The following is a 26,530-nucleotide window of genomic DNA, read 5'->3' as shown; positions in this document are numbered from 1 at the left end:
ATTCGTGTTAGTATTTTGCAGCTGTGACTTATTAAGCTGATAGTTCGGTAATTTTCACATCTGTCAACACCTGCTTTCTTTGGGATTGGAATTATTATATTCTTCTTGAAGTCTGAGGGTATTTCGCCTGTTTCATACATCTTGCTCACCAGATGGTAGAGTTTTGTCAGGACTGGCTCTCCCACGGCCGTCAGTAGTTCCAATGGAATATTGTCTACTCCGGGGGCCTTGTTTCGACTCAGGTCTTTCAGTGCTCTGTCAAACTCTTCACGCAGTATCATATCTCCCATTTCATCTTCATCTACATCCTCTTCCATTTCCATAATATTGTCCTCAAGTACATCGCCCTTGTATAGACCCTCTATATACTCCTTCCACCTTTCTGCTTTCCCTTCTTTGCTTAGAACTGGGTTTCCATCTGAGCTCTTGATATTCATGCAAGTCGTTCTCTTATCTCCAAAGGTCTCTTTAATTTTCCTGTAGGCGGTATCTATCTTACCCCTAGTGAGATAGGCCTCTACATCCTTACATTTGTCCTCTAGCCATCCCTGCTTAGCCATTTTGCACTTCCTGTCGATCTAATTTTTCAGACTTAAGGTTACCATATCTCATGCTCTAAGATCGACGCGCCTTTCCACCTGGTATAACGGTGCCTCACGGCAACAACGACAACGCCGACGACGAAGGAAGATACGGTAGTGTTTTACATCATTTTTAGTAAATTCAAAGAATTCACTACACAAATAAGGAAAATTAGTGGCAACTTGTAGTTCAGATTTGATTAAGTTTGCGCTACTTCTGTTCCTTACATCAGTCCAGTTATTATTCATAAGAGAAAATACTCTCTCAGCGTGAGCATTACTTCCTGGTATACTCATAACAAAACAAACCAGCTTACTCATGTCTTCAAAATTAACATTATTTGATTTCAAAGTTGTAAAAACCTGTATCCATTTCTGGCTAACATTACCATCTAAACAGACAGTACATTTACTTGCATCATTAGAACTACGAAACTCCTCATATAATTCATCTTCATTAACACAATCCAGCTTAAGATATTCTAAAAATTCATGTATGTCATTGAATGTCAATTCCATTTTTGGACATAGTGGGATTAAACCTCTTTTAAACTATTATCAAATTTACTACCTAAGTAAGAATATAAACAATCATAGAATTCAATGAAGTTGTTTTCACTAGTAGATTTAAGATTTAAATCAAGAACAGAGGCTATTAATTTATGAGTACCACTACCAAAAAACCTATCTTCCTTTCTCTGTCTAATTATACTAATTAGTAAGTTTACAGCTTCATGAGATTCCATAATACTAAGGTCGGAATTCTCCAAATACCTTGCTTTTTGAATGAAAACATTTCCAATATTCACAAAAAAGGTAATATAAGCTTGAACAATTGTTTCTACTTCCGTATTTTCATTACAAAAATGCTTTTTCAGAACTTTAGGACAGCCTGATTCATCTATGCTTTTAAAATAGCTTTTTATAGGCACCCAATTTTTTTAAAAGCCTTTCTCCAACTGGAGTGAGAGATCACCATCTAGTGTTCACATGTCGCAAGCCCATTCCACATCAACAAATTCAAAAAATGATTTTAACGTTTCCCTTCGTTTGGCAGAACAGGAAAAGTGACTATATATTTTTAACACCAACACTTCAACATCTACATATTGTAAACAGCTGCAAGCACGTTTCATTGCATTATGAAATACATGGTTAAAACAACTTGCGTGCAAAATTTAAATGATTGAAAAATATTTTTACATACCGGTACGTGACAAGGAAAATAAAGTTAAAAACGGGAGATAAACGGCCACTGAGCCTGAAAATACGGGAGCCGGGAGATTATGAAAAAATGTCTCTAAATACCGGAGATCCCGGGAAATACAGAAGAGCTGGTCACCCTAGTGCAATTAGACACTAGCCGGTACCCACGCCCTTCTCCCCCACCCACCCCCCTCACCCACACTATCGAGAACTTTAGCACATAACTAAACTGTAGAATGAAAGACTTTTCTTGGAACACTTGTTTTTAAAATGATGAGAGATGAATGATATTTAGTGTGTGTGTGTGTGTGTGTGTGTGTGTGTGTGTGTGTGTGTGTGTGTGTGTGTGAGAGAGAGAGAGAGAGAGAGAGAGAGAGAATGAATGACGAAGGAATTCGTGCCGCATCGCAAGTGCTACGGTGAGAGTAGACAGTTGCTACAAAACACAGTTCCTCCGGATTACTGCTCTCCATTGCGGCACTTGCTCCACCAGCACACTCAGCCCCATTTAAAATCAACCAAGTTAAAATCCTTGCACTTTACTTACTGTTCGTAAATTACTTGATTGCTGCATTCCTTTCTTCTGAACTGACAGGAATTGGAAGACTAAGCTGTTAGTGCTTGTATACTATTGCAGCCACTGATAGTAGTAGTAGTAGTAGTAGTAGTAGTAATAGAAATTATAATACTATGTACAGCGCTATAGTAGCCCCTATGTCGACTGCTGTGTCGTGCTGTCAATTACCTCATGTACCTCTTTCGAAGCGAGTAATGAAGCAATTTCTGGATTACTGCAGGTATTATCTACAACTTGGAGTTGACATTTTCTTGATATATTTTGCATTTGTTGCATAAATGTAGCACTTTCATCATCAGCAATATACGGAACAAAGCACAATATGTGTGTGTAGTGGGTGGACTATGTGAGGAACCTTTAGCCTCCATCGCTTTTAATGCTACTAACTGAGAAAAAGTAATTATTGATAACTTGTCTAATCACTGTTAGAGTCATACAAAATTGTGAAAACAGTAATGATCTTTTGAAAATAATTTAGTTTCGTGACAAACAGAATCGAATCGTTTAGGTTCTACCCATCAGGAAAATTCATTTTACCCCTCAGGTGTTAATTACCCCCAGGTTGCGAACTACTGCAGTAGGCGGCGATTGAACGGAATTAAACGGCAGGCGACGTCATCGTCAAATAAACGTAACTCCATCTTGCAGTTATTCATCACAGTAGTTATTAAGACTCCTTCTTCATGTACGCCAGCTTTTAAGAATACTCTGTAGCGACACTCCTCGCTTTTCACAATATAATGGTTCTGCTTTACATACGATGCGTCGTTTATGTTGTCTTCATTTCACAGACGACTCGATGGCCTACTGCTTACAGTTACTTGCCGATCTAGTTGTATGATATATTTTTCCAAGTACACATCGTTTCTTGAATGTTTCCCGCACGTTCGTATTTCATATTTTCGTCTACGTTCATTGACCATCTTGTTTCATTTAGGCCCGTCCGGTAACTAGTGGGTATGGATATCTCGTTGACGCTTTGTAGGTTGTAACTGTTACTTTTAGGCAAGTACATCGCGTTGTCCTCGGGAGTTTTCTTGTCTGTAGATTCACCCAGTGGTCGCAGGACATGTTTGTGCTCAATACCGGTTTCATTCGTAGTTAGTTCACATTTCTTATGATTCCTTGCTGTGATACTCTTCTGATGGTTAGTAACACAAATGCCTATTTTACTGAATTATTCGAAATTATGTAGAAGTGACATCTTTGCCTCACGACGCTTGTCGGATAACTGTTGAGGTAATACTCCCAATAAATTCACTTTTACGTTGTTTTTTTAAACGTTTATCGTTTATTACAGTGCTAATTAGTTATCTGATACTGTTCTTCGTTTTGTTCCATTAAAAAAGTCCTTGTCGCTTGTATCCTTATAATGAACTTATAGGATTAATGTCTGCACTGCAGTGAGAGTATTGTTCTTATGAGTTATTTCTGATAGGTCATTTGTGTCTTGCCCTACGTGTGCAAACTATGTCATAAATTCATAGAATATCCTTGATCGCACCTGAATATATTACTTCATTATTAGATTCCTTTTAGTTATACATATTAATATCTATCGGTTGCTTCTTTTATATAATACAGTGTATGACACGTTATATGTATGTGTCTGATGTAATGTAACTTTTACTGTTGAGACCTGAATATGATTCTATTGAGGAATCGAAACTGATGGCCTAAATAAAAAGCTATAAAAATAACGGCTGTTGGAATATTATCTTTATAATTCATCGCCAACTGTGATTCACCCTAGGACGGAACGTAAAATGTCACCCCACTCCGCCCAGTGCCGAATGGTGAAAATTATGTTGCGCTAGAAAAACTCAGAATATATTATAGCAAAATAGTAACGATAAAGATTATTAACTTGATAACAGATGTTCTTGATGAAGATTGTATAATAAATTGCTGAGAAGTGAAACAACAGCAAAAGTGTCTTCCAAACATTTCAAAACGTCGAATTTAAAATACGACCCTTGACAAAATTAGTGAAACACTGAGAACGTGAGGAGAATACGAAATGAATCTTCATTGGTTAAGAGACTGAAACACCGAGAACGTGAGGGGAACACGAAATGAATCTTCATTGGTTGAGAGACTATGTGATGTTATTCCAGAGATTCAAACTGGAGACAAAATTACAGATTTTGGCCGAATGACCACTTACCCTCCTTATCAGTAAGATTTTGCGTCTTCTCTGGCCTCGTTGCATGCATTGGTTCGGTCGGGATGAATGTCGAAGCCGCTTCATCCTCTCCTGAGACTCGCTGGCCTGCGACAGTTGTGACTGCTCCTGGGTATCTTCTGTCTGTACTGGCGATGGGGCGCAACGGACATCCGAGCGGGCCCCCACGTCTTCTATCGACGACTGATATGGATACCTTTCTGGACACAGGAGTTCCTCAATACAAAGCAGACAGTGCACAGAGATGCGTACCGTGCGTGGACGACTATTGTTCCGTTCAAAAATGGCACCGTGAAACTTTCGCACGAGAAGCAACACTTGAGGATGCAGAATGTCCGTGACGTACCGTTATACTGTCATAGTTCCCTCGATCGCTAACACCCGTCACCTGAAGTCGCGCCGATGGCTTCCGACACCACGGCGCCGGAAGTAACACAGCTGCCCCTCTCACAGTGCTCACTAACGATGGTTACCCGTAAAAAACAACAGTATGGGAAGTGAGTGTTCGCCTTGATGCAAAACACTTCTGTTACTTCTTTATTTATTCCCCAAACTAGTTTCAGAGACAAATATCGCCATCATCAGCCGCTTCTTTAATTCTAAAACATTCAGAAATAGCATAGTTATAAAAGTTGTAAAACATTAGTACATGTGTACTGTTTGCTTTGTAAATATTGCTTTCTGCGAATACGTTCATAATACGCTATTCACTATACGTCACAGCATACTTTTAATATTGTTGCCGCTGTTTGCGGTATATTGTCTGTGTTTTTCTATTGCCGTTTTTCTCGGCATGCGTCATATCATGTGAGCTGTGAGAGCGTATGCGACACATTTCTCACGACACACGCGAGCAGCAAGATGGTGTAATGTTTTGAATTATGACCGAAGTGCGAAAACTGTTTTTCTGTATATAAAAGTACCTGCAAGCCGTAAGCGAACGTGAGTACACGACAAACTACGTAACAACCCAGTGTACTCCAAAACTGTACCCACAATACTGACGCAATCCCAGTTGTATAACGCTCACACACATAAGTTCACGTTTTAGTATTTGTTTATTAACAGCTCCTGACACAGGTGTAGAGGACATGACGTATCCCGAGAAAAACAACATCAAAACATTGATGACGATGATGGTGTTTGGTTTGTGGGGCGCTCAACTGCGCCCGTACAAAGTCCCAATATTTACACAGTCCAGTTTTTTTCACAGTCCAATTTAGTCACTGTCACGAATGATGATGATGAAGTCAACACAAACACCCAGTTCCCAGGCAGAGAAAATCCCCAACCCAGCCGGGAATCGAACCTGGGACCCCGCGTCCAGAGGCAATAACCACGCAATAACCACGAGTTGCGGACATCAAAACTCTGAAAGTATGCCGCAAACAACGACAAAAATGTTAAAACCATGCTGTGACGTATAGTAAATAAGGTATTAAGAAAGTATTAACAGAAAACAACAATTAAAAACCAGACGGTACAAATGTACTAATGTTTTACAGTGTTTTATAATATAAGAACTAGGCTTCCGCGGCCGGTGTCATAGTGATTAAAATTCTTCTGGTTATTATGCTGCGTCATTGCTAAAAAATCAACAACAACAATAATAATAATAAACTAAAACCGACATTTCGACCGAATTGCAAGGGCCTTCTTCAGGGCATGACTGGTTTTGCATGAGGATAGGTGCTTCTATTTATTACAGACTATCGATGTCTGACGTCACTGTTGTAAAACTTTTAATTGGTCCTCTAATATGATTAGCTAGTCATAACGTAAGGGAAGATGGAAGGAAAGAGTCTATTCGTGGATGTCCATGTCGTCAACGATTGGTAGCTGTCCGCCAATCAGTGTTCGGCTTCTGGTCGGGAAGTTTTCCTCCTGGTGTGCGCGGAAGTGGGCTGACAGTTGCTCTACAGCTGTTTGTGCAGATACGTCCGTGTCCCGTGTAGCTTACAACTGCTTAATAATTTCGATCGCCTCCCGTATTTTGCGTTTTCGCATCCACGATTCTTTCGCCAGTACTCGGGATTCCTGGAACCTGATAGGTTCTCCACAGTCACGGTGGTGTTCCGCTATCGCCGATTTATTATGTTGTTGTAATCGTACATAGCGTTCGTGTTCTGCTACTCGTAAGCAGACAGGTCTCCCTGTTTCTCCCATGTAGGCAGCTCCGCACTCACACCGTAGTTCGTAAACTCCTGCAGTGTTAAGAGTGTTGACTACATCCTTCGTGGAACCTATCATTTCGTGGATCCTGCGACTGCTTCGAAAAATCGATTTGAAACCTCGTCGCCGGAGGACGTTGCCTAGCCGTTCACTGACTCCTTTTACATATGGTAAGTGTACCAGTGAAGGCTTCTCTTCTTTGCTTTCTTCTCGTGTTCTGCTCCCTTTGATTTTAGCTACCTTTCTTATGACGTTGTCATCATAGCAGTTGGCACGAAACGTGTGTTGTAGCTCCTTTAATTCTTCTTTGATGTTATTTTCATCGCTTATCCGGTAGGCTCGGGCAGTTAGCGTATGCAGAACAGAATACTTTTGAGCTGAGTGGTGGTGGCTCTCCGCATGCAGGTACCGATTAGTGTGCGTTGGTTTCCGGTACACTTTGTGTCCCAGTTTACCTTCGGCAGCTCTGTATCCTTCCACATCCAGAAATGGCAAGGTACCATTGTTTTCAGTCTCATGTGTGAACTTTATGTTTTTGTGCAGGCTATTTAAGTGCTGGAGGAAGTTTCCCAATTCCGCTGCACCGTGAGGCCAGATAACGAATGTGTCGTCCACATATACACTCCTGGAAATTGAAATAAGAACACCGTGAATTGATTGTCCCAGGAAGGGGAAACTTTATTGACACATTCCTGGGGTCAGATACATCACATGATCACACTGACAGAACCACAGGCACATAGACACAGGCAACAGAGCATGCACAATGTCGGCACTAGTACAGTGTATATCCACCTTTTTCAGCAATGCAGGCTGCTTTTCTCCCATGGAGACGATCGTAGAGATGCTGGATGTAGTCCTGTGGAACGGCTTGCCATGCCATTTCCACCTGGCGCCTCAGTTGGACCAGCGTTCGTGCTGGACGTGCAGACCGCGTGAGACGACGCTTCATCCAGTCCCAAACATGCTCAATGGGGGACAGATCCGGAGATCTTGCTGGCCAGGGTAGTTGACTTACACCTTCTAGAGCACGTTGGGTGGCACGGGATACATGCGGACGTGCATTGTCCTGTTGGAACAGCAAGTTCCCTTGCCGGTCTAGGAATGGTAGAACGATGGGTTCGATGACGGTTTGGATGTACCGTGCACTATTCAGTGTCCCCTCGACGATCACCAGTGGTGTACGGCCAGTGTAGGAGATCGCTCCCCACACCATGATGCCGGGTGTTGGCCCTGTGTGCCTCGGTCGTATGCAGTCCTGATTGTGGCGCTCACCTGCACGGCGCCAAACACGCATACGACCATCATTGGCACCAAGGCAGAAGCGACTCTCATCGCTGAAGACGACACGTCTCCATTCGTCCCTCCATTCACGCCTGTCACGACACCACTGGAGGCGGGCTGCACGATGTTGGGGCGTGAGCGGAAGACGGCCTAACGGTGTGCGGGACCGTAGCCCAGCTTCATGGAGATGGTTGCGAATGGTCCTCGCCGATACCCCAGGAGCAACAGTGTCCCTAATTTGCTGGGAAGTGGCGGTGCGGTCCCCTACGGCACTGCGTAGGATCCTACGGTCTTGGCGTGCATCCGTGCGTCGCTGCGGTCCGGTCCCAGGTCGACGGGCACGTGCACCTTCCGCCGACCACTGGCGACAACATCGATGTACTGTGGAGACCTCACGCCCCACGTGTTGAGCAATTCGGCGGTACGTCCACCCGGCCTCCCGCATGCCCACTATACGCCCTCGCTCAAAGTCCGTCAACTGCACATACGGTTCACGTCCACGCTGTCGCGGCATGCTACCAGTGTTAAAGACTGCGATGGAGCTCCGTATGCCACGGCAAACTGGCTGACATTGACGGCGGCGGTGCACAAATGCTGCGCAGCTAGCGCCATTCGACGGCCAACACCGCGGTTCCTGGTGTGTCCGCTGTGCCGTGCGTGTGATCATTGCTTGTACAGCCCTCTCGCAGTGTCCGGAGCAAGTATGGTGGGTCTGACACACCGGTGTCAATGTGTTCTTTTTTCCATTTCCAGGAGTGTAGTAGCCAACAACTGGGACGTAACGGACCAGAAGCTATGGCCGTTTGCTCAAAGGCTTCCATATTAAAGGGCCAATTAAAAGCTTTACAACAGTTACGTCAGACATCGATAGTCTGTAATAAACAGAAGCACCTATCTCCAAGCAAAACCAGTCGTGCCCTGAGAAAGGCCGTTGTAATTCGGCCGAAACGTCGGTTTTAGTTTATTATTGTTGTTAGTTTTTTTAGCAATGACGCGGCATAATACCCAGAAGAATTTTAATCAGTGTTTTATAACTCTGCTATTTCTGCATGTTTTAAAATTAAAGAACCCACTGATGATAGTGATATTTCTCGCTGAAACTAGTTTGAGGAATAAACAAATAACAAGTGTTTTGCTCAAGGTGGACCCACAGTACCCCTATTGCTGTTTTTTGTATGCAAACACGGACCAATGGAACCGTTCCAAGATAAAATTACTGATGGTAATCCACAGTAATGAAAAACCGCGATTCGTCACTGAACACAATGTGACTACTTTCATCAGCAGTACTTGCTTCCTGTTCACGGCGCTACTCCCAACACAGCCGTTACTGTTCTGGTGTTAACGGCAGCCTAGGCGTGGAACAGCAATTCCTTAGTTCGGCTGTTGCTAGTCTCCGAACACTGTTGCTGGGAGTCTATTGCTTGTTCTCGGATGGCAGGGGCAGATGTGATGGGCTAACTGTGTCCTTGGTACACAATGCGGCCATCCTCCCTTGTGGTTGTCAGACATTGACGACGAATGTGCCTTCTCTCAGATTCTCATGCACTCCAGTGTCACATCTGAATGCCCCACAAATCTAAATGTCGTACGATTTGTTCAGCCGCTCAAATGGGTATCCACAATGAGGCTCCTTTCATAGTGTCAGCTGCTGATTACGCTGTCTCATACGAGTACACGGCGTCCCCCTCTTCTTCGTAGTGATCACTCAATATTTGACGCCATTCACGTTTCTAGATCACCATATCAGGCCTTGTAACAACACTAAACATGAACAACACTAAACACAAACAACACTAACGCGCTCTGGTGGCCATCCTGCCTGTCACAGAGAACTGCAACTCAAATGATTTATATAGACACCGATGGTGTGCACATCTGCAAGTTTACAAACAGATTTTCTGGGTGTTTCAACTTTTTCTTGGGCAGAATATGTACACACAAACATATTAAACAGTCATTATAAAGTAGCAGACAGAGCCTGTTTTCCTTATCCACTTTTTTGTTCTCCAAGTGCCAAGTAACGAAAAAATATACACTACATTTTTATTCTTCAATTGCGCTGACGTTTCCGCTGTTAAAAATGTTATTGGATGGAACTTGCTTCATTAGTTTATGTTTTTATTTGAAGACCTTCTCTATAAACATTGGTAAGCGACAAGTTGACAAACTGGGTGCGCTTAACATGGGTTAGCACTGTATTACCGCTACTTATTTGCTGGCCAAATTAACGAATCTTACCGTGAAACCTGTCAGAAATATAAATTTAAAAGGCTCTAACTGTTTCAGTTTGTTATATCGAGATTTGATATACTGTTTTTTTTTCGATAATAAAGTATAACAAACTCAGAAAGTAATCAGTGTTTCAGCACAGTGTGAAATTAAATTTAGCAACCACGTACATTTCTACAGGACGTGAAGAATTTTAAGGACGGTCTTCAACATTTATATCGTCACTCTGTCACGTAAATTCACGTAAACTGTAGTACGAGACACAAGTTAGCGCTCTTTAACTTCTTTATTCAGATTTACGTGGTTAGCAACAACTTGTGAAACGCATTTGTGTTCAGGAACAGATTCAGGATCTTTATCTGAATGCAGTTATCCACGTCATCCTCAGATTCGTACAAATCACACTCCAACAGCACTTTCCTGTAGCGTTCTCGCTTCCTGCGCCCGGGTTCCCGGGTTCGATTCCCGACGGGGTCAGGGATTTTCTCTGCCTCGTGATGACTGGGTGTTGTGTGATGTCCTTAGGTTAGTTAGGTTTAAGTAGTTCTAAGTTCTAGGGGACTGATGACCATAAATGTTAAGTCCCATAGTGCTCAGAGCCATTTGAACCATTTGAACCACTTTCCTGGCCGAACACCGCGCTCCTTATTATTGGCAGCCACGTTTCTGGCGTTTAGCACAGTTTACGTGCAAACCCTCTGACAAACCTGCCATTAGTGAGAATTGGAAATTTCTAGGTTTGTCGTAGAGCTGTCAACTAACATGAATAAAGCAGACCATATTTTATATGCAGTCGGCTGTCCCTCACCATATCACAGCCGAGGTCTTCATTTAGGGTTAGTGTAGACATTTTCTCTGTTCTAAATCTTTTTCCCATTAGGATATGTGAGATCTCTTGTGGAAGAACACTAAATAAAAAAAAATATTCAACTCGTCATGGAATATTTGCGATGTGTCACGAAAATGAAGGGAAAGAATAAAACAAAGACTAATAAGACAAAAAAGCACAAAATTCCCCACTACAGCACGAGTGAGCACGGAGTTTAGCGTTAGCTGTTAGCAGACGAAGTCACACCGCCCCCCCCCCACCCCCACCCGCCCACCTTTCCACCAGCAATGCCAACGTCAAACCTTTCTGCCTGACAAACTTTGACGCTTAAGACTCGTTACGCCCCGTTGACGGTCAGCGTGCTTGTCGCCACCTGAAATGCACAGTTGAATGGTCTGGCGTCCGTTTCGTCCAGTGTGAATCGACCTCAACGTGGGCTTGGTGTGGTTGCTTCAGCCCTCTACCCAAACACGTAACGCGCTTTCGTGTACTTCTCCATGGTAACGCCCCAGTGTTGCCGCAGCTCTATAGACGACGATTCTCTCCAGTCACGTAGCTTCGGTGCCGTCAGCAAGAAAGCCTTATTATGCACGTTTGGATCCTACTGGACTACGTGCTCTACAACAAAGGAATTTTTCGGGTTTTTTCAACTTTTCTTTCTGCTGATATTACTTTCATTCTCCCAGAATATGGGCTCTTTTCCGTTCGTCGGACCTTGCTGTTCCATTAGTCTTGGGTCTTCCTGCCAAGTGAATTTTTCTGCATAAACACTTCTGTGTCTGGTATATCAATTTCTAATATTGCTGCTCCCTTCAAGTCTTTTTCAGCTGCACCAATTCATTTTATTAAAAAATGGTTCAAATGGCTCTGAGCACTATAGGACTTAACTTCGGAGGTCATCAGTCCCCTAGAACTTAGAACTATTTAAACCTATCCGGCTGCGGTGGTCTAGCGGTTCTAGGCGCCCAGTCCGGAACCGCGCGACTGCTACGGTCGCAGGTTCGAATCCTGCCTCGGGCATGGATGTGTGTGATGTCCTTAGGTTAGTTAGGTTTAAGTAGTTCTAGGAGACTGATGACCATAGATGTTAAGTCCCATAGTGCTCAAAACCATTTGAACCATTTTGAACTTAAACCTAACTAACCTAAGGACATCACACACATCCACGCACGAGGCAGGATTCGAACCTGCGACCGTAGCGGTCGCGCGGTTCCAGACTGTAGCGCTTAGAACCGCTTGGGTAATCTTGTTGGTTCCAGTCTTTTAATATGTCATTAGAATTTTAGCCCGCATCTTTTCATGTCTAGTACACTTTTTACTGTTATTGTTTTGTTGCAACGAATTCCGAAACTGTGGTGTACGTACTGTAAGACCTTCAGTACACACACCATCAGATTATTTGACTTGTCGCTCTAACGAAGCAGGCGAGTGTCAGCAATATGTCTAGTGGTCTTATCGTGGCGTGTTTATCTTCTGCCGTTAGGTCAGACGACTAAATGCCACTTGCACGCTTAGAGTAGCAGATTGACGATAACCAACTTTAAACAGAACTTGATTAATTTTCACACACATTTATTAAAATAATAACAAGCATAAAAATTACTTAACTTGGTTCTGAATGCTATTTACAATTGACAATCTGAAGTTCCTTTAGTATGGGTACGTTAATCTTAATCTCACATATATCACTGATACTTGACAAAAGTGTCTTTACATTTATCTTCATGGCTATGTACAGGAATATGGTAATCTTATTAGGCGCAGACTGAAACTTGACTATAGACTGGTACAGACAAATGTAGAACTCGTACAGACTGGTACAGACAAATGCAGACTGGTACAGACTGGTGCAGACAAATGTAGACTCGCCTATCGGAGGTCTGTACACTCGTTATAATACCTCGCGCGTTCATGTATCACTGCGCGAGTGTGATCTGTGGGGAGAATAGGTTCTACGTTAGCAGCAGTCCCATTGGCTGCGTTACATATTAATACGTGGATCGGTGGAAGCAGAATTTGGTCCGTCTCTATGGCAGCGCCATCTCGTAGTGCGGAGACGGACGAGCGCTGCGCCTGCGCTGTTGTGCCTAGCGGGGCTGACTACACGGAACTATGCACACAACAGTAACCAATTTTTCCAAGACAGTCTGCTGAATGGTTTCTCCTAAATATCAGAACTGAGAAACTCCCTGTATTCTGCCGTATTTTGTTTACTGAATTTTGGGTGCCAGGTTGTTGCTAGACATAGTGTTTCTTAAATAATGTTTGGAGACCTTTATTTGTGTTGTTTGTTTAACGATTTCTGTTGACTTTTGTGCTATTTCAATGTCTTCACAGAATCGCCAGATCATCTACTCTAACATTTATTCTTCCTAATTTGACTCTTTCGTCAATTTTAAACTTAGATTTCAATTTTCACCACTCTTGGAGTACTTTTTCTAAGAAATAGCTGGAAAGTGATGGAGAGAATCCGTAGCTTTGTCTTATTGGTGTTTTAATATCTAATTTCCGAAAATTCACCATTGAACTTAATATACCTTTTCTACCACTTAGTGTTTCTTTAAGAACTGCAGTGGTTTTGACTTCTGTATCTTCTTCGATATTTGCCTATTTTGCATTCATTTTGTTGTCGTGCAAGAGACATTGAGACAGAATTTTGTGTGAAACAGGAAGAACGGAAAACTCTTGTAAATATTAACATCGGGTCTGTCTCCTTTCTTATGTAATGGATGTATCACTGCAGATTTCTCCATCTACAGCTACACACGTACTCCGCTAGCCACCGAATGGTGCATGGTGGAGGGTATCTTGTACCACTACTAGTCCTTTCCTATCCTGTTCCATTCGTAAATAGAGCGAGGAAAAACGACTGTCCATATACCTCTGTAGGAGATCGAATTGCTCGTATCTTCCCTTCGTGGTCCTTACGCGAAATGTACGTTGGTGGCCGTGGAATCGCTCTGCAGCTAGCTTCAAATGCCGGTTCGCTAAATTTTCTCAGTAGTGTTTGGCTAAGAGAACGTCATCTTCCCTCTAGGCATTGCCATTCAGTTCACGAAGCAACTCCGTATACTACCGGGAACTAAACTACCAGCCCGCCTCTGAGTTGCTTCGATGTCTTCCTTTAATACGAGCTGTCGAGGATCGCACTAGTGTCTCACATGTATTTTCCTTTACAGATGGACCACACTTTCATTCAACAAACGGTGATCGACCTTTCGCCTTCCCTAATGCCATCCTTATGTGCTCGTCCTATTTCATATCAATTTGCAACGTTGCTTCTAGATGTTCAGTCGACGCGACTGTATCAAGCTGCACACTACTGTTGCTGTATTCGAACATTACGGGATTGTTTCTCCTACTAATCTGCATTAATTTACATTTTTCTGCATTTAGAGCAAATTGGCATTCATCAAACCAAATAGAAATTCTGTTTAAGTCATCCTACATCACCGAGTACGTCAGTTCCGCATCGAGCGCCGAGCGGGAAGGTTCTTGTTTATTTCACTTTCCGCAGCGTCGCTTGTGTGAAGTTTTCCTCGTTAGTGTTGTTCTGTCTGCCGAGTCAGTCGTAGCGCCTCCACTCCGCCTTACTGTCCGTTTGTGTTCGTCTACTTGCAGCGGCGTTGGCCGCTCCGCTACGGCTACCATGGTTTCCGCGTGTATTCCACGAAAAGGTACTGTGAGCTTCACTTCCGATAAAACAACGCGACATGTGCAGCCCGGGTCTCTAGAAATCCACGATTGGCTTGTCAATACAATTCATGTGAGCTCTGACCAGGTGCGCACCGCTTATTTTGACGCAGACGTGTGCTTGTTTTACGTAAAATTTATGGATCCCCTGGCCGGCCGGTGTGGCCGTGCGGTTCTAGGCGCTTCAGTCTGGAACCGCGTGACCGCTACGGTCGCAGGTTCGAATCCTGCCTCGGGCATGGATGTGTGTGATGTCCTTAGGTTAGTTAGGTTTAAGTAGTTCTAAGTTCTAGGGGACTGATGACCACAGATGTTAAGTCCCATAGTGCTCAGAGCCATTTGAACCATTTTATGGATCCCCTGCTGCCAGGTACTCCATATCAGCGACCTCAGTAGTCATTACACGTAGTGAGAGAGCAGAATGGGGCACTCCACGGAACTCGCGGACTTCGAACGTGGTCACGTGATTGGGTGTCACTTATGTCATAGGTCTGTACGCGACATTTCCAGACTCCTTAACATCCCTAGGTCCTCTGTTTCCGATGTGGGAGTGAAGTGGAAACGTGAAGGGACACGTACAGCACAAAAGCGTACAGGCCGACCTCGTCTGTTGACTGACAGAGACCACCGACAGTTGAAGAGGGTCGTGATGTGTAATAGCCAGACATCTGTCCAGACCATCACACAGGAATTCCAAACTGCATCAAGATCCACTGGAAGTACTATGGCAGTTAGGCGGGAGGTTAAAAAACTTGGATTTCATGGACGAGCGGCTGCTCATAAGCCACGCATCACGCCGGTAAATGCCAAACGACGCCTAACTTGGTGTAAGGAGCGCAGACATCGGACGATTGAACAGTGGGAAAACGTTGTGTGAGGTGACGAATCACGGTACACGATGTGGCGATCCGATGGCAGGGCGTGGGTATGGCGAATGCCCGGTGAACGTAATCTGCCAGCGTGTGTAGTGCCTAGCGTAAAATTCGAAGGCGATGGTGTTATGGTGTGGTTGTGTTTTTGATGGAGGGGCTTGCATCCCTTGTTGTTTTGCGTGGCACTATCACAGCACAGGCCTACATTGATGTTTCAACCCGCTTCTTGCTTCCCACTGTTGAAGAGCAATTCGGGGATAGCGATTGCATCTTTCAACACGATCGAGCACCTGTTCATAATGCACGGCCTGTGGCGGAGTGGTTGCACAACAATAACATTTTTGTAATGGACTGGCCTGCACTGAGTCGTGACCTGAATCATACAGAACACCTTTGGGATGTTTTGAAGTTCCGACTTCGTTCCAGGCCTCACCGACCGACATCGATACCTCTCCTCAGTGTAGCAATCCGTGAAGAATGGGCTGCCATTCTCCAAGAAACCTTCCAGTATCTGATTGAACGTATGCCTACGAGAGTGGAAGCTGTCATCAAAGCTAAGGGTGGGCTAGCACCATACTGAATTCCAGCATTACCGATGAAGGGTGCAACGAACTTGTAAGTCATTTTCAGCCAGGTGTAGGTCGCTGATTATCCCGGCCCACATATTCCGGTTGCACCAATGCTGATGATTCGTTGTCACCATACCGTAGGGGTTCTACATACTGTCCCACAGATGACGGTTGTGGAAGTTGAAGATAACACTCCATGTAAGGATGGGCTCATCTGTGAATGGGATGGATGACACAAATCCCGGAATTGTGGTTGCATGGTGAAGAAACCAATTACAAAACACTCCAGATGTGGAAAGTCTGTCGCTAGTAAGCCCTGCACGCGCTTTAAATGATAAGTGTTGTAACAATTGTCATGGGGGATGTTTGAAACGATCGTATGGCTTACCCTATACTGGCGGGCCAACTGCCTGGTACCGACACGGCGGTCGCCTTCCACAGTGTTAATCACATTTTTGTCCAGGTCTGGCGTCCGAATATTTCGTGTATGTCCTTCATGATCTCCTGCTTGCTGAAACGACCCTGTCTCAGACAAACGGCGGAACACTGTTGCAAACATTGAATCCCACGGTTGTTGTCGGCGAGGATAGGTCTCCTGATGCAACCTTGCTGCCGCTGCCCACTGCCATTTGCCTTTCCTTAAGTAAATACCAAGTCGGCAAGCTCTAGATTCGAATACGGAACTATTGTGTACAACGCTGTATCACATTCACTACGAGGTGAGTCAGCAAGAGAAGTGAATCGGACACAAGATTACCAATTACTATGGCAGGAGAGTGCGTTAGGGCGTGACGAATGAGGAACAATGCCAACTCTAGGATGAAATCACGCATACTATAACTGTGGCTACATGGTACAGCGTGTATTAGACCGCAGTCTCTATAACAAAGTATAATTGAATAAAAGGCCTCTAGCGTGAAAACCATGCATTTCTGGACATAAGTTTATTAGATCTTTTTTTGTTCTGTATTGTCTCATGATCAATTCCCAGAGTTTGTACACGCTGTAAAAAATCACCCTGTATGAGGCCACCGTTCTGCAAGTACCATTCTGAAACGTAAGAAGCCAGCAGAGTATTACCATCCGGTTTAGTGTTAAATAGCGCACGTTAAACGTAACTATACAGCACATTACGCGTACAAGAAGTCTACAGTATCTTACTATAGCATGAACGGGCCATTACTAGAAAGAGAAAGCGGTTCTATGCTTTTTGACAAAGTTACAGCAATTTGTGTCGCTTTTATGAGTAGGTTACATATGACAGTTCCGGCTGCTACTCATTACCTGACGCGTGGGAGAACTCTGAGGTGACTCCAGAAAGTGGGCTCCACTGACGGAAGAGCGAGCGCCGCCTCCTGGAGGGTGGAAGGTGCTGGCAGCATTCCTGAGGGGCCTGCGATCAGCACAGTCATCCTCGAAGATCCTTCTTGCTGACGTTATAAATATGGGCCATTGTGTTCGGTACTCCACGTCCCAGCAGTCTCGGAAGCGTTAAAGGGCGACTCCTTTCAGTGCTCTGGCTCTGTGTGCGCCGACCTCAACGCTCTCCTCCTTGAGGTAGCCTGCCTGTGGCACCAAAGTGGAGCACTCCTGTTTCTGACCAAAATGCTGCGCGATGTCCTGTATACAAGGTCTGTTCCCATCAGCGTGGGTTGTTGGTCAGCTAAAAGAAAAGCGCCAGGTTACCTGAGAAGGCTCAGTTTTGTATGTGTAGCGAAGCTACTCCCTTAACGAAAGCCCTTTTCGTAATCCACGAAAGCAGGACTTCCAGATCACGAAAACAAGAGTTGATAGATCATAGACGTGATCTTTTAACCAGAATTTTAAATAGCACTTCCTTCCCTGTACCACTCTTTACAAGAAAGGACGGCAGCATAATAGCCTACACACCAGATTCTTGCCTACACAGCGGATTCAACACCCTCGTCCAGTTTGTGTGTTACCAGCACGCTTGATTTAGATTCCGATATCGAAACCAGATTGCAGTTACATGAGTCGAGGGGCATGAAAGGGAAGCAGTGGCTGGGAAGAGAGTGAGACAGAGTTGTAGCCTATCCCCGATGTTATTCAATCTGTATATTGAGCAAGCAGTAAAGGAAACAAAAGAGAAGTTCGGAGTAGGAATTAAAATCCATGGAGAAGAAAGAAAAGCTTTGAGGTTCGCCGATGACATTGTAATTATGTCAGAGACAGCAAAGGACTTGGAAGAGCAGCTGAACGGAATGGACAGTGTCTTGAAAGGAGGATATAAGATGAACAAAAGCAAAACGAGGATAATGGAATGTAGTCGAATTAAGCAGGGTGATGCTGAGGGAATTAGATTAGGAAATGAGACGCTTAAAGTGGTAAATGAGTTTCGCTAATTGGGGAGCAAAATAACTGATGATGATGGTCGAAGTAGAGAGGATATAAAATGTAGACTGGCAATGGCAAGGAAAACGTTTCTGAAGAAGAGAAATTGTTTAACATCGAGTATAGATTTAAGTGTCAGGAAGTCGTTACTAAAAGTATTTGTATGGAGTGTAGCCATGTATGGAAGTGAAACCTGGACGATAAATAGTTTAGACAAGAAGAGAATAGAAGCTTTCGAAATGTGGTGCTACAGAAGAATGCTGAAGATTAGATGGGTAGATCACATAACTAATGAGGAGGTATTGAATAGAATTGGGGAGAAGAGGAGTTTGTGGCACAACTTGACTAGAAGAAGGGATCGGTTGGTAGGATATGTTCTGAGGTATCAAGGGATTACCAATTTAGTATTGGAGGGCAGCGTGGGAGGTGAAAATCGTAGAGAGAGACCAAGACATGAATACACTAAACAGATTCAGAAGGATGTAGGTTGTAGTAGGTACTGAAGACCTCAACAACAACAACAACAACATCGGAGCCGAAAGATCAGTCAAAATGTTATTATCTAAATGAAAACATTGTGCCATGCTGTCGGACGATGATTGATTGAAGCATTCTTTCATTATTGCGCACTTTTGTGTATGTAGTTATTTTCACTCAAAATAACCTGCTGGAGTTAGAATCAAGCATTCGTTAAGTCACATTCTACCGCTCGCGAACAGTTGTCCATTTCGTACGCGTGTATTTCATTTACTAGCCTCACTGTATCGGAAAGACACGCGATATTGGGCAATTCAGTGACAGACTGCATGCCACCCTTGATGAATCAACTCTGCGCTCACGAGAAAAGAAACCGTTATTATAAACAGACTAAGAGCAGGTCGTACGAATACTAACAAAGCTGTTAAAATTACTCCCTCTAAAAACTGTGATTCCTGCCTCATTCCAGAGGACATTGTACATGTACTGATATAATGTGATGAATACAAACTGTGATACCCGCCTCATTGCAGTGAACATTGTACATGTACTGATAGAATGTGATGAATATCATCATTCAAGAACAATTTCACTGCACAATATTTAAAAAAAGGATTATTTTTCCCTCAGAATAGCTCTTCGTTGCATGATTAAGCCCGCTATCAAACGTATTTGCCATTTCATCCGTTTTTGTAAAATAGGTCCTTGAAATTTGAGAAGCTTTTGCATTTTTCATTATGAATACTTCTGTATACACATAATTAGATTTTATATTAATAATGTGTGTTTTTTATTGTAATGCTGCAGTCAGACTAACGTATCTTACACTAATTAACTCATAGAATTGATCGCCTTTCTTTATATAAGTTGGTTTTAGGTAAAACCATTGTGTTTTACATTTTGTAATGAAGTTAGTCAAATGTTCTGATTCTACATTATGTGACATAAGTGTATCTGGTCAACTGTGGTTTGCCTGATAGAAATAAATAAATAAAAAGCAGGGCTTCTGGAAATCAAAACAAAATATGGCATCAACTTGCTCTATGGGACCTTAGGTCTAACTGTCATGTCAGCTGGCTTATCTTTACGCTGTTGTGTGTGTGTGTGTGTGTGTGTGTGTGTGTGTGTGTGTAGGATCAGGGTAAAAAAAAAAAAGAACTATAAGAATGTCACTAGTTGTCGATATATCGGCCCATGCACCTGTTTGTAGTGTTACGGTATCACAAGATGATGTTTCTTTAAGAATACACTCAATCGACTTTTATGAAAAAAAAAATGCAACACAAAGGTTAGTATGAACTGCGCAGCGCTTTACTAGGCATGGCCCTGTTGGAGGTCGTACGTCCCAGCCAGTTATAGGAGAGGAGGAGGGGGCGGCGACAATTCGAAGTGGACTCCGAAGCAAGGGGCATCTCTGTCTTTTCCACGCAAACAACGTATTGCCAAGGATATAGGAAGCGTTAAGTGACTCAAAAACTTCTAATGCCCATAGGGGAGTGAACTCGAACATACGGATTTATAGTAGACACCTACCCACTAAGCTTCCAAGATGTAATCAACAGACTGCATCTGGTTTATTCTAGAAATAATATCTTTCAGAAAATCACCGGATCAGGTACTAGTCATCCACCTGAAAGAGCACACCAGTCGCTTTAGAGCACGGTGGATAGTGTAGAACTGGTACCACGGCATCGAGTGACCGCTGACGTAAATAACGGCAGTGAAATGATTTGTTTGTTTGTTTGTTCGTTGGGTCGAGGTGGAGACGTGACTGAATCGCGGAAGGGAACTATCGTGTTTAGACGTGTCTACTAGTACGCCGTGAAAGATGCTACGCTATCGGTTCATGTATCAACGGGCACCGTCCAACGTGTATATGGTCTACCGCTCGCAGCCATGGAAAAACGCATGACAACAGTTGTCGTAAGAACAGTTGTAAGAAGACATTAGCCGACAGTAACCGGAGACGAGTGTTAGTCGTTGTCAGAGACAATTAGTTTCAAACCCGACGAGAGATGCTGCTGTGAGAAACTGCGGATGCCTCTCAACCACCTTCCCAGCAGTCACTGCGAAGAGGACTGCATGCAGTGAGCATTTGGAGTTGGGTACCCTGCGGCGCATAAAGCTGCGCTCTTCAGCGGGTCAAACTGGGCAGCAGCCGACTCAGGGCGTGTGACTGAGTACAATGGGTAGCCATTTCGACTCTCTTCAAATAATGGAAGGGGTCTAGTGCGTGTAACCCGCTGTGTGTGAGGGGCGTAGTTCAGGCCGGAGGTGGTTCTGTCATGTTGTAAACGGTGTTCTTCGTACCGTCACGTGACCTAACTCATTAACGTTCCGTGAACTTGAACCAGAATGGTTATTTCAACATCCTCGGCTATCAGGTGTTGCCCTTTCGTCTACATTTTCGTAGCGAGTATGCTGCGGTCCCCACCATGTAAGATGACAACAGCCCTATTCAAAGCACAAGAATCCACTGGGTTAGGGCCATACTTTACTACGCAAGTCTTTGATATGCACCGAGCATCCCCTCTCGATATGCAAACCGCTCCACTACGATTCAAACGTGTGGAAAAGAGGTATCACAAGGAAACGGAAGGAAAGGATGACCAGCATGGCTCTGAGTCTTCCAAGAAATTAATAAATGAAAGAGGAATTCAAAATCATAATGATTTATTGACAATGAAGTCGCATGTGAATTACCACTGGACGAAAATAAGTATTTAAATTCTCTCTCTGGAAAGAAATGAGTGCCAAACTTAAGTTTGCGACGTAATCGCGTTCACTATTGGGATGGAGAGTATGGCTGGAAAAGGAATTGAAATTACTCTGGTAAAAAAGTTTCTCACAGAATCTAATAGAATTTAGACGCAGGTTCGTTCTGATCGTAATGATAGCATAGATTTGATAAGTAAGATAAGCATGCGAGAAAACCCAACAAGGAAGTCATGGGCAAGAGCCAAGAACAGAGCGTGACCGAGTAACATCATGAGATAGAAATGCGCCCATGCCCTCGCGAGTGTTACTCGCTTGCGACATAGATCCTTAAGCTTACGCAAGTTAAACGGAGCCGAGATGAGAAGAAATACAGCGGATGAAGGTCTGCTGAGTACGTGATGCATCAGTTGCTGCCCTCTGCTGTCCCCTTCTCAAGTGTCTCTCAAGAAGAGTCCTGCCTGAATGTCCAATAAATTGCGCTCTCTGCCTCTGCCCTCCCGAAACCGCCAAAAACTGGTGGTAAGCCAGTCTAAATGGACGTCTCAAGCTCTGCCACTGGGAAATCTCGTCTCAAAAATTGCGCATTCAATATGTAAAATAGTGTGACCTTTTTCAGGAATTTGCGAGGTAGGCCACCTTTCCCATAGTCTGCAATAGTCCACTTTGCCTTACTTTCCCACCAAGTAAGTCCAGTCCATGTGGACTGTGTTTTTAAAAGCGGCCCTAGCGAGGCATTATCAAGCTACAAAGCTGGTGCTAATGGTTCTGAGTTTTGCTCATCCAATATTACGAAGCTATCTCATTTTGCGAAAGTGGCCGGAGTCGCACCTTTTACAGCCTGCCAACTGGGTGCTCCCGCCCACCATATGGGTGGTCAGTAGCAGGTTGGAGACGCTCCACAGAAAGTGTTGTGGTCTCGCGGAAGTGCAGGGAGCTTCTGGCCAGCTCCGCCACCCTTTCCAGGAAATGTTGATCGCCTCAAACAGAGAAAGCGCTGGCCCACCTGAAGAACCGTGGCGAAACGGCCCTTGGCTCCCGCCTTTATAATGACTTGGGAGCAACTTGTGCCCAAGAGGCTGACCTGGCCTCCACTCCTGTTCTAACGGCATCCCTTGTCCAGCGCTCTACATAGAGATTCAGAGCAGCAAGATGTATTACAATTAGGAAACAGCAATCATCACTCATACCCGTTGAGACTTAAACCCTACATTTCGTATACGTTATATTCTCGAGAACAAAATCTCCTTATCATGTTACTGGTTAAATAAACATGCGTAATTAGAATGAAGCGTGAAGCTGGCTACAGCCTGACGCGTTTCAGTAGGTCTACACACATACTCTACTAGTTGTAGATTAATGAGGAGGCCTATCACTCTGTCTCACCCAGTGTTAATCCCATAGAAAACGTCTAGGACTATCTGGGAAAGCTGGTAAACTTATCGATCAACATCCTCGCAGTTTAGTAGCTCTGCTGGATCTAATCACCAATGAGTGGTCGAGCTGGCGATAGCGTACATGGATGAACTTTTCGGCATTATTCCTCGTCGAGCTGAGGTCATCATCAAGGCCACAGGTGGTCTCACTCGTTAATAGCGTAATGTGTCCTGAGGGTGACTAACTTTTGGCTCGGTGAGTTTAGACATGTTGTGTTGCAGATCAGTTGGTTTGCTTCTCGTCTGGCCGACAGCGGACAGTGCCACTTGTTGCGAAATACTTAACCTCGCCACAAATGTAGCGGCCAACTTATGCCTGCAGGTTCTCGACGGAGTTCGCGGACGCCAACGAACGGGAGAAACCGCTGAAGAAGGGTTCGCGGGAGGCGGCGCGCGCCGTCATGAACCTGCACAACAACGAGGCGGGCCGCAGGGTGAGTACCGGCGCCGGTTGCGCTGCTGTAGTCTTATCATTAAAATTACTTGTTACTTGGTACTTCACGTGTTAGGGCTTGTTGCCTCCAGTCAGAGCGTACAGCGTCACGCCGGGGTTGTTCGCCATCGCCGAACTGTCACAACAAATCGTCAGTTCACTTCTAATTCCTTGTCCGGCTTTCTTTCTTGATGTGATTGGAACCCGAATTCTGGGATTGCCCCTTTAATTCTGCAGACATGAAAACCACACCAAAAGCAAACTGCGCGCGCACTCGCGCGCACGCACTCACACACGCACATACACACGCGCATACTCACACACGCACACACTCACACACGCACACATTCACACACGCGCATACTCACACACGCACACACTCACACACGCACACACGCACACATTCACACACGCGCACACCCACACACGCACACACTCACACACACACACTCACATACGCACACACGCACACACTAACACACGCACACACTAACACATGCACACACTAACACATGCACACACTAACACACGCACACACTAACACACGCACACACTAACACACGCACACACTAACACACGCACACACTAACACACGCACACACTCACACACGCACACGCACACACGCACACGCACACACTCACACACTCACACACTCACACACTCACACACGCACACACGCACACACGCACACACGCACACACACACACACACACACACACACACACACACACACACACACACACACACACACACGGGCATCACTGGTGTCAGGTGATATCATTTTTTATTATTATTTTGATTATTATTTTTATTGAATTTATTGGTGCAAATACAATTTTCAGTTTTCATTCCTGTGTCTCGTCATTTTCATCATCCTACTGACTTCTTTATTTGCTCTTTTTCTTCTCATCATTCGTTTTTCGTTTGGAATCTGCCTGGGTCAGAATTTGAGGCTGACTGCAGTACAATTTTACTGCCGCCAACTTATATTTTGCGGAAAGACCACAAAGATAAGATAAGAGAGATTAGGACTCGTACAGAGGCATATAGGCAGCCATTTTTCCCTCGTTCTGTTTGGGAGTGGAACAGGGAGAGAAGATGCTAGTTGTGGTACGAGGTACCCTCCGCCACGCACCGTATGGTGGATTGCGGAGTATGTATGTAGATGTAGGTCGCCTCTAATCTGTAACCGAGTGCTAACAAATACTGCTCTGCGATTGGTGTGCGTCAGTTCGTACATCCATTGCGTGTAGAGTTTCATGTAACCAATGAAATCGAGAAATCACAGCTCGCTTTTATTGCTGAAACTGAATTTTTTTATGTCATGAATTTGCTCATATAGGTCAGCTTTAATAGTCGTGGAAAAAGCGGCTGTTGATCGCCGTTTTCACCGATACATAGCACATCACGAGGTTGTCGTTAGGTTAGGACACCAGTATAAATTCGGTTCTACAATATGCGTCGTCTGCCGTAGTCCAGTCACGTCACTTTAAATCGGCTCTGGACAGAGAATCTCGCGTTCCCGTCATACCTGACGGCAGCCGCTTCCAACATTGCTCCTCGCTACATGGGCAGCATTTCAGCACTTGTAGAGTGACGCGCTGTGTTTGCCTGTCGCCTTTAATCGAGCGGCAGCCGATGTGGCCAAACACTGTAGCAGCAAGTGGCAGATGTCAACTAACAAGCAGTTTTAATAGGACTATAGGTAATATGCAACAGGCCGCAAGTCTCACCGTCTCACCAGGACGTGCCAGTGCTCCAATTGGTGTGTCTATGGGGTACAGGTGCTCCTAGCAGAAACTCCACCTGCCATCCTCAGGTGAGCCGTCGAAGACTAACGAAGACCTTTTTGTAATATACAGCGCCCTGTGAGTTTTCCGCATATGCCTCAAAGTCAAACTGACAGACGGACCATAAAAATTCGCGGCGACAGCACTCTCCCTGGTGAAACCACGGAACTTTGCTGTCACTTGCATTACCGGCCGTTGGAGGACTCTACCGTTTTCGATTACAGCAAATCGTGGAGACGATGGGGTTCCATTCACTGCCCAACTGGTAACCGCTATCACGGTCCATCCGATGTTCCGCCAGACGTATTTTCAAGAATTCTTTAGTAATGGAGTCCCAAAAAGATGCTGCTGCGTTCACGATCATTGTTCTCTCATACTTCGTTGAAACTCCAATGTAAATGCAGTGTTCGGCAGTAGCGGTCTTGCTCAGTTGCAAAAGACAGGTGCAACGCTGAGGTTCAGTGAGGCATTCTTTCACAGTGCGTGTGAGCTGACTTCAAATTTTTCTTTGAGACATCTGTCTTCTGACTGGTCTGATGCGGCCTGCCACGAATTCCTCTGTGATTTCATATATTCCTTTCCTCTTCGATTCTGCGCAGAACCTTCTCATTCCTTACTCTATCAATCTACATAATTTTCAACATTGGTCTCTAGCACGACATCTCAAATGCTTCTATTCTCTTCTCTTCAGGTTTTCCCACAATCAGCGTTTCGCTGCCTTACAGCGCTGCTTTCCCAAAGTACATTCTGAAAAAATTCTTCCTCAGATAAAGGCCTATGTATCATACTAGTAGACTTCTCTTGGCCAGGAATGCCGTTTTTGCCCCTACTAGTCGCCTTTTGATGTCGTCCTTGTTCCGTCCGTCGCCGGTTACTTTGCTGTCTAGGTAGCAGAATTCGTTAACTTCATCTACTTCGCGACCATCAATCCTGATGTTAAGTTGCTCGCTGCTCTCATTTCTGCGTCTTCTCATTAGTTTCATCCTCCTTCGATTTTACTCTCAATCCACTTTCTGTATTCATTAGATCCATTTATCAGATCCTATAATTCTTCTTCACTTTCTCTGAGGGTAGCAATAGCCGGCCAGTGTGGCCGAGCGGTTCTAGGTGCTTCAGTCTGGAACCA

General features: G+C 44.4%; 1 protein-coding gene across 1 annotated transcript in view; it reads left to right on the top strand.

Moving 5' to 3' along the window:
• The window catches only part of LOC124799148 (protein Wnt-5b-like), a 291,425-nt gene that overhangs the window by 68,330 nt on the left and 196,565 nt on the right, over positions 1–26,530 (top strand). Inside the window, exon 5 of the mRNA XM_047262686.1 lies at positions 23,503–23,614. Within this exon, the coding sequence (XP_047118642.1) occupies positions 23,503–23,614 (112 nt within the window). The remainder of the gene's footprint in view (positions 1–23,502; positions 23,615–26,530) is intronic.

This window comes from Schistocerca piceifrons, chromosome 5 (assembly GCF_021461385.2).
Source record: "Schistocerca piceifrons isolate TAMUIC-IGC-003096 chromosome 5, iqSchPice1.1, whole genome shotgun sequence".
Classification (NCBI taxonomy): Eukaryota; Metazoa; Arthropoda; class Insecta; order Orthoptera; family Acrididae; genus Schistocerca; species Schistocerca piceifrons.
Note: the sequence above shows the minus strand (reverse complement) of the source record. Positions and strands in the feature narration are given on the sequence as shown.